The 12,156-nt window shown below is 39.4% G+C and overlaps 1 protein-coding gene across 5 annotated transcripts in view; it reads right to left on the bottom strand.

Moving 5' to 3' along the window:
• Positions 1 to 12,156, bottom strand: part of LOC111866334 (potassium voltage-gated channel protein eag) — a 190,571-nt gene that overhangs the window by 5,885 nt on the left and 172,530 nt on the right. For all 5 annotated transcript variants that reach the window (XM_033752204.1, XM_033752205.1, XM_023855178.2 and 2 more), the window contains 2 exons: positions 7,437 to 7,689; positions 12 to 208 (listed from right to left, as the gene is read on the bottom strand). In XM_033752204.1, coding sequence (XP_033608095.1) covers positions 12 to 208; positions 7,437 to 7,689 — 450 coding nt within the window. The remainder of the gene's footprint in view (positions 1 to 11; positions 209 to 7,436; positions 7,690 to 12,156) is intronic.

Raw genomic sequence — 12,156 nt, 5'->3', positions numbered from 1 at the left:
AAGACACTCACCCGATGCCGGAGGTTGTACGTCAGGATCAGATTGCGAGCAAATGAGTTAGCAAAGGCCTGGTAGAAATCTAGCACTTCAAGGAGCTTGTCTCGTTTGATTGTGTGCAGGTCACAATATGTCAGCGCTCGTACATTGGCAGCTGACTGTCCAATTGCATTGTCCTTCCAGAATGAGTCCCCAAAAACATCACCTTTGCCTGTAGTCAACCAAAGCATTTATTTGTTAACATGATGACTCTTAATTCGAGGAATGGTTATTATAACTCGATTATGAATCTTTTCTTTTTCCAGATGCTATGAAAAAAGTGAGGGATAAAGTGTATAGAATTATAAATCTACCTGTCATGTTGAATGAGTATGAAACTTGGTCACTTAGATTATGGGAAGAACAGAGGAAGGGCGTTTTAAAACTGAGTGATCCAGAAAATGTTTGGACCTAACATGGAAGAAATAGCAGAAGGCTGTGGAAATCTGCATAATGTGAACCATTTAACTTACATGCTTCATCAACTATTATTACATTAATTAAAAAAGGAGATAAAACAGGTGTGGTGTGTAACATAAATGAGAGAGATGGGGGATGTATGAGGGAAAGTCAATAATTATCCGCAATGCAGTTTTATTTGTGTTTCTGTTGGCAGCACTGTTGTTTTGCGCAGCATCGTCATGTGTGGTTTCCTCGTCATTATTTCTGCACAGGTTTGATGTTGCTAGGTCAGTTCCATCGTCTCTGCCTTGCCGTTAATCATGGCTGCTCCACTTTCTGTTTGCACCAAAGAAGAGCAACGTTCAGTGATCTGGTTTTTGTGGTCAGAAGGTGTATCAGGGGCCGCAGTCCATCAAAGACTTTCAGCACAATACGGGAACAGTGTTTCGCCGCAACGGAGTGTCTACGAATGGATTGAAAAATTAAAAAATGGTCACACAAGTGTTACGCATGAGGAAGGAGCTGGATGACCATCCACGGCCACAAATGAGGACAACATTGAGCGTGCACATGACATGGTTCTGTTAGACAGACGAGTGACTATTGATGAAGTGGCAAATCGTCTGCAAATTAGTCATGGTTCTGCCTATGAAATCATCCACAACAGACTTGGGTTTCATAAAGTCTGTGCAAGATGGATCCCAAAACAACTCACAGTGTTGAATAAACAAACGTGCTTGGACATCTGCCAACAACATTTGGATTGCTATAGTAACGAACGTGACGTCTTCTTAGACAGAATCATCACTGGTGACGAAACATGGATCCATCATTGTGAGCCAGAGAGTAAACGGCAGAGTATGGAATGGAAACATCCACAATCGCCCAGCAAGAAAAAGTTCAAAAGCCAACCATCCGCAGGAAAACTGATGCTTACAGTTTTTTGGGACTCACAAGGCCCAGTACTGGAACATTATCAGGAGAGGGGCACAACAATAAACAGTGCTCGTTACAGTGAGATGCTTACTGACAGGCTAAAGCCTGCAATTCGAAGCAAAGGCCGAGGACTACTGTCGAAAGGTGTTGTGTTGTTGCACGACAATGCCCGTCCACATACTGCTGCCCACACTGCTGAAACCCTCCGGAAACTCAAGTTTGAAGTAATGGCTCATCCTCCGTATAGTCCTGATCTCGCCCCTTCCGACTACCACTTGTTTGGTCCACTCAAAGAGGCATTAAGGGGCCATTGATTCACCTTGGACCAAGAAGTGAAGGAAGCGGTGCCTGCGTGGCTTGCTGCTCAGCCAAAAACCTTCTTTTCTGAGGGCATCAGGAAGCTTGTGCAACGATGGACCAAGTGCGTTGAAAAGCAAGGGGACTATGTTGAAAAATGATGTTAATGTAAGTTTTCTATTTGTATTGAAATAAAATTTATAGCTACATTGCGGATAATTATTGACTTACCTATGTATGCTAAATTTTGATCAGAAAATCTGAATGGAAGTGACCACATGGGGGATGGGAGGTTAATACTAAATTAATCTTGGAAACCAGTGGAGAAGGGAGAAGACTGGTTTCAAATGGATCAGGATAAGGTCTAGTGACAGTATGTTGTGAGCAGGACATTCAGTTCCATAAAAGGTCAGGAATTTCTATGAGCGTGATTCAAAGCTGACCTGAACTTTATTTTTATAGCAAGAATAAACATGCCATAATCACAAAACTCCCAAACCTTTTGAAGATATTCTATCTGTACATAAATACACTTTTTCCCACTGTCCTGGCAAGTTAGTGGTACCACAAGCATAAAAGCTTTTATCCTGATTGGGTAGCCAGTTTAGGACATCACATTTGATTTCACCATCCATTTGTAACTTCTGTTCTGCTAGGTGAATCTCCACTGGTCTGCATAAATGAAAATCAATGTATTTGCAGCTGTATGTGAGGTGGTTATTGAAATCCCAGCCCAATGTTAACAATATTATCTTTGTCATATATTCTATGTATGGATGGCATTCTTGTGCAGTAGAATGATCTTCCTTGACAATTTCCCAAGTCTTGTCTTCTGAATTGCTAGTACACACCGTGTGGGAGAAAATCAACATAATTCACTCCTTCTGAGTTCCAAAACTCACTTGCACACAGCTACTGACTTTTTGTCACTTATTTTTTTGCTTAGTGGGGGGGGGGTAGAGTCCAACTGGGTCCACTCGGCACAGTGGCCACTGACTGATCTATTGTAGCCTGACCCAGGTGATTATGATGATGGAGAATTTGGTGGGATGAAGATTGGCAGGGGAAACCGAAGTACTCAGAGAAAACGGGCCCCAGTGCCACTGTGTCCACCACAAATCCCACTTGACTAGATCCATGATCGAACTCAGGCCACCGTGGTGGGAAGCCAGTGACTAACCACTTGAGCTATGGCACGGCCCTAGCTACTGACTTACTGTGAGCATGCAGTAGGTTCAAGACTTATTTATGGCCTTCATAAAACATACTATACAAATCATGGCCACTTGTATGTGATTGAGCTCTTCCCAATACTCTGCAGTTAACCAATGAGAATTTATATTAGTTTCACTTTCTCTTTCACCTGGAATCTGATGATACAATGCTGTCCTACTTTATAAGTAACAAGGTCTAACAGTCTTGTACAAACCCTAATGTGTAGAAGCAGTCTGCATGGCCTCCTGTCAGGCAGCGAGTGTAGTGTTGCCACAAATTGCCTATAAAATAGTTTTATTTTTCTCATGCCCACTTCTTTAGGAAAATAATAAACTTCAGGTTAACCTTGAACCAGCAGCTTCCGTAGTCTAGGGGTAACATTACCCCCCCTCCTGACTCAAGGAACGCGGGTTCAAACCCGGCGGAGGTCATGGAATTTTTAAGGGCGGAAAAATTCAGGGAACAAGTCCTCCGGGAGGGACTTTAAGCCGTGGGTCCCATGTCGTAGATTTACGGCACGTAAAAGATCCTCATGTCTCTATGAGACCTCTAAGCAAAATTAGGCAAAATGTTTCCCGCCCAAGTAGTTTCCAATGCCTCCGGTAGATGGAGAAGTTATTGGGTACCAATGCCAGTAGAGGGCCGACCTCGCTGGCAGAAAGGGGAGAGTTATCGGGTACTACTGCCAGTAGAGGGCCGACCTTGCTAGCAGAAAGGAGAGATAGTGGGCACCAGTATCTGTAGGGTATGGAGAGAGTAGAAATTAAAAGGGGGACATACAATAGACTATTAGTCGCGGTGCATGGGGAAACCCACCCCCTCTATACTGAATAACTGAACTGAACCTTGAACTACCCTAGTGGCAACTACTGGCTTGTAAAGAAGCCTCTGCTCAGTGAATATGGCTATAATGAGTCTTCACTTGCCCTGGCTGTACTGCACCCTGACATTCACACAACACACAAGTGCAACAGTGGATCTTTATAAATCCTTGAGGTAATTAAAACATTTTGAAAGGTTAAATTTCAATTTCATTTGTGCAGTTCAATTAGTTGAATAGCTTAGACATTTATCATATTATTTCAATCAAGAAACGCAAAACCATGACTTTTATTGCACACTATTATGCCATATGGTGTTAAATGCTTTTGTAGCTTCGAGAGAAGTTTCCTTTTATTACACCACTGCTCCCATATAGGTCCATGCTGTGGATATAGTTAGTCTGTGAAGAAATCTAATAACTGGTAGGAAATATTACACCACATCCCAGTAAGTACTACTAGCCGGGTAACTACTCAGTTAATTAACCAACCATCCACTCAATTAATATACTGAGGCCTTGGAGAGAAGCCTCAGAGGTCTATGTCCTTCACATCTACTTATGGCTTCCACACTTCTGCCTCCTGTGTAATTCCCCACATTCTCCTCCCTCTTATAGCCATTCTGTGGTATCCTTTGTTACAAATGTGCACTTTAGGTTAAATGACATAGGCCAGAGAGGGCAGGAGAATAATTACAACAGCAGGCAGAGAGTGGGATGCCCTGACATTGTCATCCTCACCATCCATGGGACTTCTTTCCTTTGCCTTAGTATAGCCAACTGTGTAACCAATTAACTAATTTCTGTAATCTATTTCGTTAAGACAACTGTTATTATCTCTTCTGAAGCTTGTCAGTAACTATCAATGTTACTAATTAGAGTACAAAATCTCTGTCATACACAACAAAAATTATAGTACTACAAAGTTAACTACATACAAACCACATTCCCTGTTAACAAAAATCATGCCATATTTTGACTTTACAATGGTTGTCTTCAGGCTCCCAGTAAAATGCCATCTAAACAAAACATTCATTATACATATTAACAGAGATATACATAGCAAACAGGTAATAGTATTAAATTCAAGATTTTCATCAGCCAGTATATGCACCAGGAAACCTATTACAAGTCCAAGAACTCACATCTGCTAGTGCATTTCGTGTTTTGACCTCGAGGCTTAAACCTGGCTTCAGAATAACAGCAGACACATCTCTAATAAATAACATACTAGTCATACTACAGGGCAATTCTAAATGATGTAAACACATATGAATACTAACAATACACTTGTTCATTCACTTCACAGTGATGTCATCAGGCAACTAATCTGAGTAGGCTATTCCTTAACACCGGCCAGAAAAGTGATTCTCTTCTTTTCCACTAGAGGCACACATGTTGTGAAAATGCATCTACACAGAAGAAAGCTTTCTGTCATACAGCATGTAAAAATGAGTATTGTTATGTATGTACAATGGGAGTTTCATACACACTGCTAGAAGGATCCATCACGACAAAAGTCAGTTTAAGCATGGTATGAGCAGTTTGAAAACAAAGGATGCAGCTGCAAGCGAAAGAGTTTCTCTTATCCCTGAGTCACCGATGAAAACTTGCAGCATGTGAAGGAGGCCTTCTGGGGCAGTCTACAGGTCGGACACCATGCTGGTAATGTCCAGAAACATAATATTTGTATTAAATATATTGTTAAATTTTAGATTTCATAAAGTGTTTACTTCAATTTGAATTACCTTGCATTATATAAATCACATAATAGCATAACACACCCCATAAATATAAAAAGCAAAATACTGAAAAAATTATTAAAATATTTCAAATGTATAATAAGGTATATTATCCTGGCTATGCAGGTTGCGTGACTCAAATGTAATTATGCAATATATACACATTTTAAGTATGGCTGCAAGCGTGGGAAATCCTGTTAAATTCTCTCTGCAATACATCTGCATATACTCACAAAACAACTCAAGAACCTCCAAAGGGGTACTTATGGGGTGTGACACTGGGGAGTTATAGTAAAATTTTTTATAACATTCCAATTCTGGTTACATTCTGACACCATAAATGATATATCTCCATTTCACTCTTTATCTTATATATAATTCACAACTTATTTATTGGAAAGAAAATATTAAAGAAGCTGTAAAGCAAAGCAAAACATAATTGTATGTCAGATATGCTTTTTTGTCAAGTTTTGTTAATTTCAAGACAGTTAAATGAAAGAAATGCTATGCATTCATTCCCCAACTTACATATTCAGCAATCATCAGTTGACTTGTAAACAAATGTTAAGTCTACCACAGTGTTTTATTCTCCATAAGAATTTAAACAAACCTTTGTGGGAACATCCCACATACTGACACACGGTTTTGCCGATCTAACAGACAGCACTCACTCCTAGTCAATATCATATTGCCACACGTTGCTGCCACCACCTGTATTTATACAGCACTCGATGTCCAGCCCACCTGTAGATCATCATGTGCGCCAGCCAATCAGCGCTCACAATCGCAACTGCAAGTTTAAGCTCCGCCCAGCAAGCATTGTATAAAAGTGGAGCCCAAAGCTTGCAATCATCAGTGATCACATTCAGTTCAGAGCAATCAGTCATCAGAGTCATTAGTTCTTCTCTGCGCCAAAGACAGCTGCCGCAACTCTCCAGCAACCGCGCTCTGCTATCAGACAGCTAACGTAGCTGTCGCAACTCGCCAGCAACCACGCTCTGCGACCAGGCAGCTAACATAGTTGCCACAACTCTCCAGCAACCTACAACCAGCTGTTCCTACAGGCATATGCAGCACCACATTACCAGCCGGACAAACCGGCTGAATGGCCGTAAAGAATTGGTATACTACAAATGAGCAAATTCTAAAAGCACACTCACGGTGGAACAAACTGCACTTTTCAGGGTCAGCCAACTTTTGACATTCCACATAGCTTTGCAGCTATTCTGCACATTCAATTTATACAATTTTATATATACAATTGTTACATATTTACGTGGTTGTCTCTTAGAACATCGACAATCCCACACCTTGCTCCCACCTGCATTAATAGTCTACATGTATACAAATAAAGATGAAAAAAACATAATTTACCATTCTCCTTAAATCATTCAATCTTGATAAATGCAACTAAATTTGTGCAAAAAAAATTCACTTGCTTTAGTAGGTCATCACAGTTGTGAAAAAAGTGATTTTGTAATGAGCTTATACTGCTCTGAAATCATTGTTTTCTTCTTTCATTGTTGTGCCTACTACAACATGACTTTCAAGTATATACTAAACAATTTCTATATATAGGCCTTTTTAATTTGAAGCTGTAATCTTGACTGTTGATTCAGTATAGGCCTATAGTTTTCACTTCTTCCAATATTACTTAAGTGTCCACTAAAAATGAATAGTTGCATGTGACTTTGCAGTTTATAGGAAGAAAAAGAGTTCTTTATACTCTTGATTAATCAATTTATCTAAAGCAATGCACCTACAGAATTACAGAATATCACATCCATTTCACACAACTGATACATTTTGTTGTTTTAAAGCAACATGAATCTGAATGTGTTCATGTTCCATAAATCCAAGTACAGGTTGACACCATATGACATGATGTTATTTTATGGGCAGTGTTTCCATATGTTGAGGCAATGTATTAGCAGAACAATCAACATCGATCCGGTAATTAATATGAATATATAGGATAAGACACTAACCTAAAATAGCTACTACTTCATCATCTTGAATTACTTCCAGTGATCCAGTGACAATGAAGCAGAGACTGTCAATGGATTCCCCTGTGTGGTACAATAAATCACCCGGAGCTGAGTGGCTCATTGTGAAATGCATTGCCAATGCACGCAGGCAGCCATCGCTTGCAAGACGGAATGCTGGATGTTCATTAAATACCTTACGGTTTAGATGTACGCAGATGTCTGCTTTCATATCCTTCGGACAATAGTTGAGCACCTGGAACAAGTGTTATCAATTCAGTTCACACTGACGTGTCTCATAGATTTCCTGAATGCAAGACTAGCCTACAACATGCTCCAACATTGTACAATTCAGGTGCAAATCATTACATAACACTTAAGGTTGGTATGACAGCAAAAACGAATCAAGTGGCAGCCTGACACTATATAAACCTCTATTCTACCTCTTGGTTAACTGAAATTAATGTCTGCTGCTCTTCCTTCCATATGACCATTAATTGGCATTAATGTAAACATGTTATGCAACAATGCAAATAAAGCTTTCTTTAGGACTGTGACACCAGTGACAGTTATCACAGCAGAGTTTGTAAATTTAATGATATTATGGCGAAGTTTCATAAATCTTATCTGTCTTTGGCTGAATGGGGTGGGAGAGGGAGGAAGAGCAGGGGAATTTCTTATAACCTAGGGCAGCATTTAGGTTTACAGGTCCCAGTAATATTTCCTTAATCATATTATTCAAATATTTATGCTATTTTCAAACATTTCCATTTTGTATATAATTTACAATTTCCTCTTCTTTGCTAAATTCTCATGAGGAGCAACATAGCATGAGAATAATGGGATTATAAAAACACCTGTTATCAATTTAACGTAAAACATCAAATATAATGAAACATCTGCAGACCATAAGCAGGAGAAACATTGCTCTTGCTGCCTAAGACTAAGGTGATTTGAATAAGGAACAATGTAACCAATAGGGAAGCACAGAAACTGTTAAGGAAATGATAAGTTATAATTATTTGTTGTACACCTTCCTAAAATGTATGCTCATTCACAGAGCAACCTGAGGTAAAGTGAAGTACCAGTTCAAGGAAGAACTTACAAAATTCAATAAAAAGGATTGCCTAGCCTACACAGAGGTAAGATTTGTAGTTACAATCTGTAAGTAGTCAATAAATCTATTCACCAATCCAAACCCCATCTATAGTCACTCATATATGTGATGGTGTCAGAAGTGGTTGGATTGATATCAGCCCCTTGATACATGATGTGAAGACTGCAGTAGGAAGCTATGCCGCCACGCTGTGGAAATGCAACAGATGATGGAAAGCCTGCTGGCCAAAATGGATGCCAGCCAACATATATTTTTCCATTATACATTACCATATTATGTACACTAATGACATATTGTGGCATGTAGACCTGTTGATAGGCAGAAACCGTGAAATAAACGAGTATACAACAGCCATTGCTAGGTAAAGGCTCTTCCAACAGGCATGAACACAACAATTCTACAGCAACAGAGGAACGGTATTTTCTACAAGGTCTGTGCTGAGATGTTATAGGAACTAGAGTGAGGAGTTAGTTAGTGGTGAGGTGAGGTGAGTGAGTAAGTGATTGAGTGAGTCAGGGAGTTGCTGTGGCTAAGGCTAAGGACAGTTGAGTAACCCAGTAGAAGGAGAACATTCACTGTTGAAAGCCATTACCAGAAAACTGGTGAAGACACAGCAGGGTGAGAAGACTTAAGTGTGTGCTTTAGTAAACTGGAGAGTGTGTGAATTAGCAATAGTACTATAGTTGCATGTAGATACAAGTTGTGTGTATAAGTGTGTAATAAATCTGATTATCAATCCAAATCTCTTCTATAGTCACTCCATCACGTGACAACATTATTACTGCCTCTAAAAGTGACTCCTTTCTAACTTCTGTGACACCTAACACAGTAGAATGTAGTAAACTTAGATATACATAGCCAGTTTACCAAAACACAATATAAAAAGGGGCATATGAATTAATTATTACCACAGACAGACACATCCATAAAGAATCATGCTTTGGAAAACATTTTAATGAATGTGATATAGTTCATGATGAATTTTCATCCCATAATACACTGGAATGTCTGAAAAACTATGTAATATGGGCCACGTGCAAATGGTTATCAGATGAGCTCAACAATTTTTTTCCAAAACATATTGTGACATGTTGCACAACGGAGGACCTCTACCTTCCCAGCGGCACGTGGGGGTAACGTAGCGCTCTCGTAATAGGCGAGTCATCACCCCGCCACTCTCCCCACGGTAACGTGCCGAGCGGAGCCGAAGTTAGCCGAGTCCCCGCAACCTGGTAGCTATGCAACGCGAGTCAACAGCGGTGAAGTCACCAAGGGATATCGCGGTTGCTAGGCAGCAGTCAACAACTCCGAACAGCGTTGCTAGGCTATACACCACGTCACAGTAGTGACGTGGCGGGCGACCCTAGCAACAGCGAACGGAATAAAAGCCGGCTGAGCAGCAATCGAGAGTCAGTGTGTTATCAACAAGTTCTCAGATCACAAGTTACGAGCTACAGACGCATGTGCGAGAATCAGTGATAGTTCGTGATAACCAGTTATATTTGGAGTGTGTAATTCAGTGAGACTTGTATAGCTCCCACGCTATTAATACGTGAAGACTCTGGAAGATAGTGTTAAGAGATTTTGTTTTAGGGTTATAAAGTGTGAAACCCCGCAACTGTGTTACAATTAATTGTAGCCGAGATTTGTAGGTTGTTGAATAAACCAATTAACAATCCGTACGGCATCTTCAGTAACGAAACACGTTACAATATGTTTGTACTTCTACACAAAATTCTCCTCCATTAACAGGTTTTTATAAAACATCAATTAAGTTCTTGATTAGCAGTACACATAAACATTTAATTCTAAGAAATGGCAGAACACAAAATACCTCTCAAGTTACTAAGTCTACTTGCAGAGCTATTGGCTGTACCATTGCCTAAGAAGAAATACAACTAATATCAACACACTATAAACTACAAATTTTTTACTTAACATGCAGTGATTTTCTTTTCATATCTACCATGTGTATTACTACCAAAGCTAATAACAAAGCTGTGCTAATAGAGCAACTCCAAAACTTTAGTTTAAAAGAGAGATTTGTTGTTCATGAATATTACAGAATTTTGGCCATGAGCAGATTTCCTATCAGGTCCAATTTCCTGTGGAAAAAGACACATGGAAAACACACATATAATTATGGACATCAATTAAATTTGACTCTAAAATTGTAGATCAGAATGTTAACGGAGCATGTCTGTCTGCATGAACATGCAAAAGTCAAGGAATGTCCATCTAACTTGGGGAAAAGATAAGTTAGTTGTGGAAGAGATTACATATTCATGGAGGGCTGTAGGAATGTAAGATTTCTGTGTCCAAATAACAACTGTCCTCTTTCACCTCCTGTATCTAACTTATACTCTTATTTTGCAATTTCTCTTGTAACTCTCATCAATGAAGCTGCCTTGTACAGACAACTTCTCTTCCATTTTCCAGATTTTAGGTCTGCAACAATAAATATGAAGAAATTTTGTATTCAGTGAATTTTCAATGGAAAAAGCAGAGAAATCTCAAGATTCGGTTCCATCTGTCCTTTTTTTAAATTCCATAAGAAAGTTTATCTGCTTTGTGACACTTGGTTTAGATGCGAGTTCATGTCATTTCTTTTCTGTTACATGTGTTCTGTTGCCAAATTTTTGGTGACCTGCTGCAGACAATATTATGACAAAATATAGTGGAGTCTCTCTTAATTTCAGAATTTCATTTTGTGAATACAAGTCAGAAGTGTCTGGACATAACTCACAAGAAGGACCAAGACTGACACACACGAGAAGGTTTTGGGACACTTCATGTATCAGTGTTCTGAAACATAACTGTAAAACCATGTTACCATTCCAGCCTTATGCAGATATAATGTAACGATTTGATTAAATCTTGGGATTCACGGACTTCAGGTTGCCATGGGGATGAACTGTTGAGCATTAACATGTTGCATGAAAAAAGTTATGTGGTGGGTCATGTAGAAGCGAGTAGCCTTTTGTTTCAATATATTGTGTATTTCTTTCTTTGTGGGCGAAGTTAAAGTTTCCCCTGTGCTTAGCTAATTAAGCACTATGCCATGAAGGCGTATGGGGGAGTCGAGGTTGGGTGGACCCCAGAGCCGGTCTGGATGACTTGGAGAAGAGAAAATTCTTGATACTACCAGGACTTGAACTCCCGACCCCTCAGTCGTCCAGCCCATAGCCAGTTGCTTATGCTATCATATATTCTGTGGGTACTGATAATATTTTGATGTGGATGTACAGAAGTTAGTGCACAATGTGTTGATTATTATTGAAGGATATTTATTGGAGGCAGCATTAAATATCTGTCCCCCTCAATGCCTTATTTAACAACATGTAAGACTGGAAAAAGCACTGGAGTAAACCAGAGAAATTTAAGATTACTAAAGCTCATATAAAAGATAATGAGACTTTCTGCTGAATTCTCAATGCATGTTACACTGTTACACTAGAATTTTGTAAGTATAATATGCTCACGGGTTAATTTGCAGACTACCGCAGATATTTCCAGAAATTAATCTGTTGTTTCATGATAATTTTTATTTTACATCACGCCTCCTTATGACAACATATGAAAGTTACATTTCTCTAAAATGAGAGG

Source organism: Cryptotermes secundus, unplaced genomic scaffold (genome assembly GCF_002891405.2).
Source record: "Cryptotermes secundus unplaced genomic scaffold, Csec_1.0 scaffold40, whole genome shotgun sequence".
Classification (NCBI taxonomy): domain Eukaryota; kingdom Metazoa; phylum Arthropoda; class Insecta; order Blattodea; family Kalotermitidae; genus Cryptotermes; species Cryptotermes secundus.
This window is presented reverse-complemented; position numbering and strand designations above follow the sequence as displayed.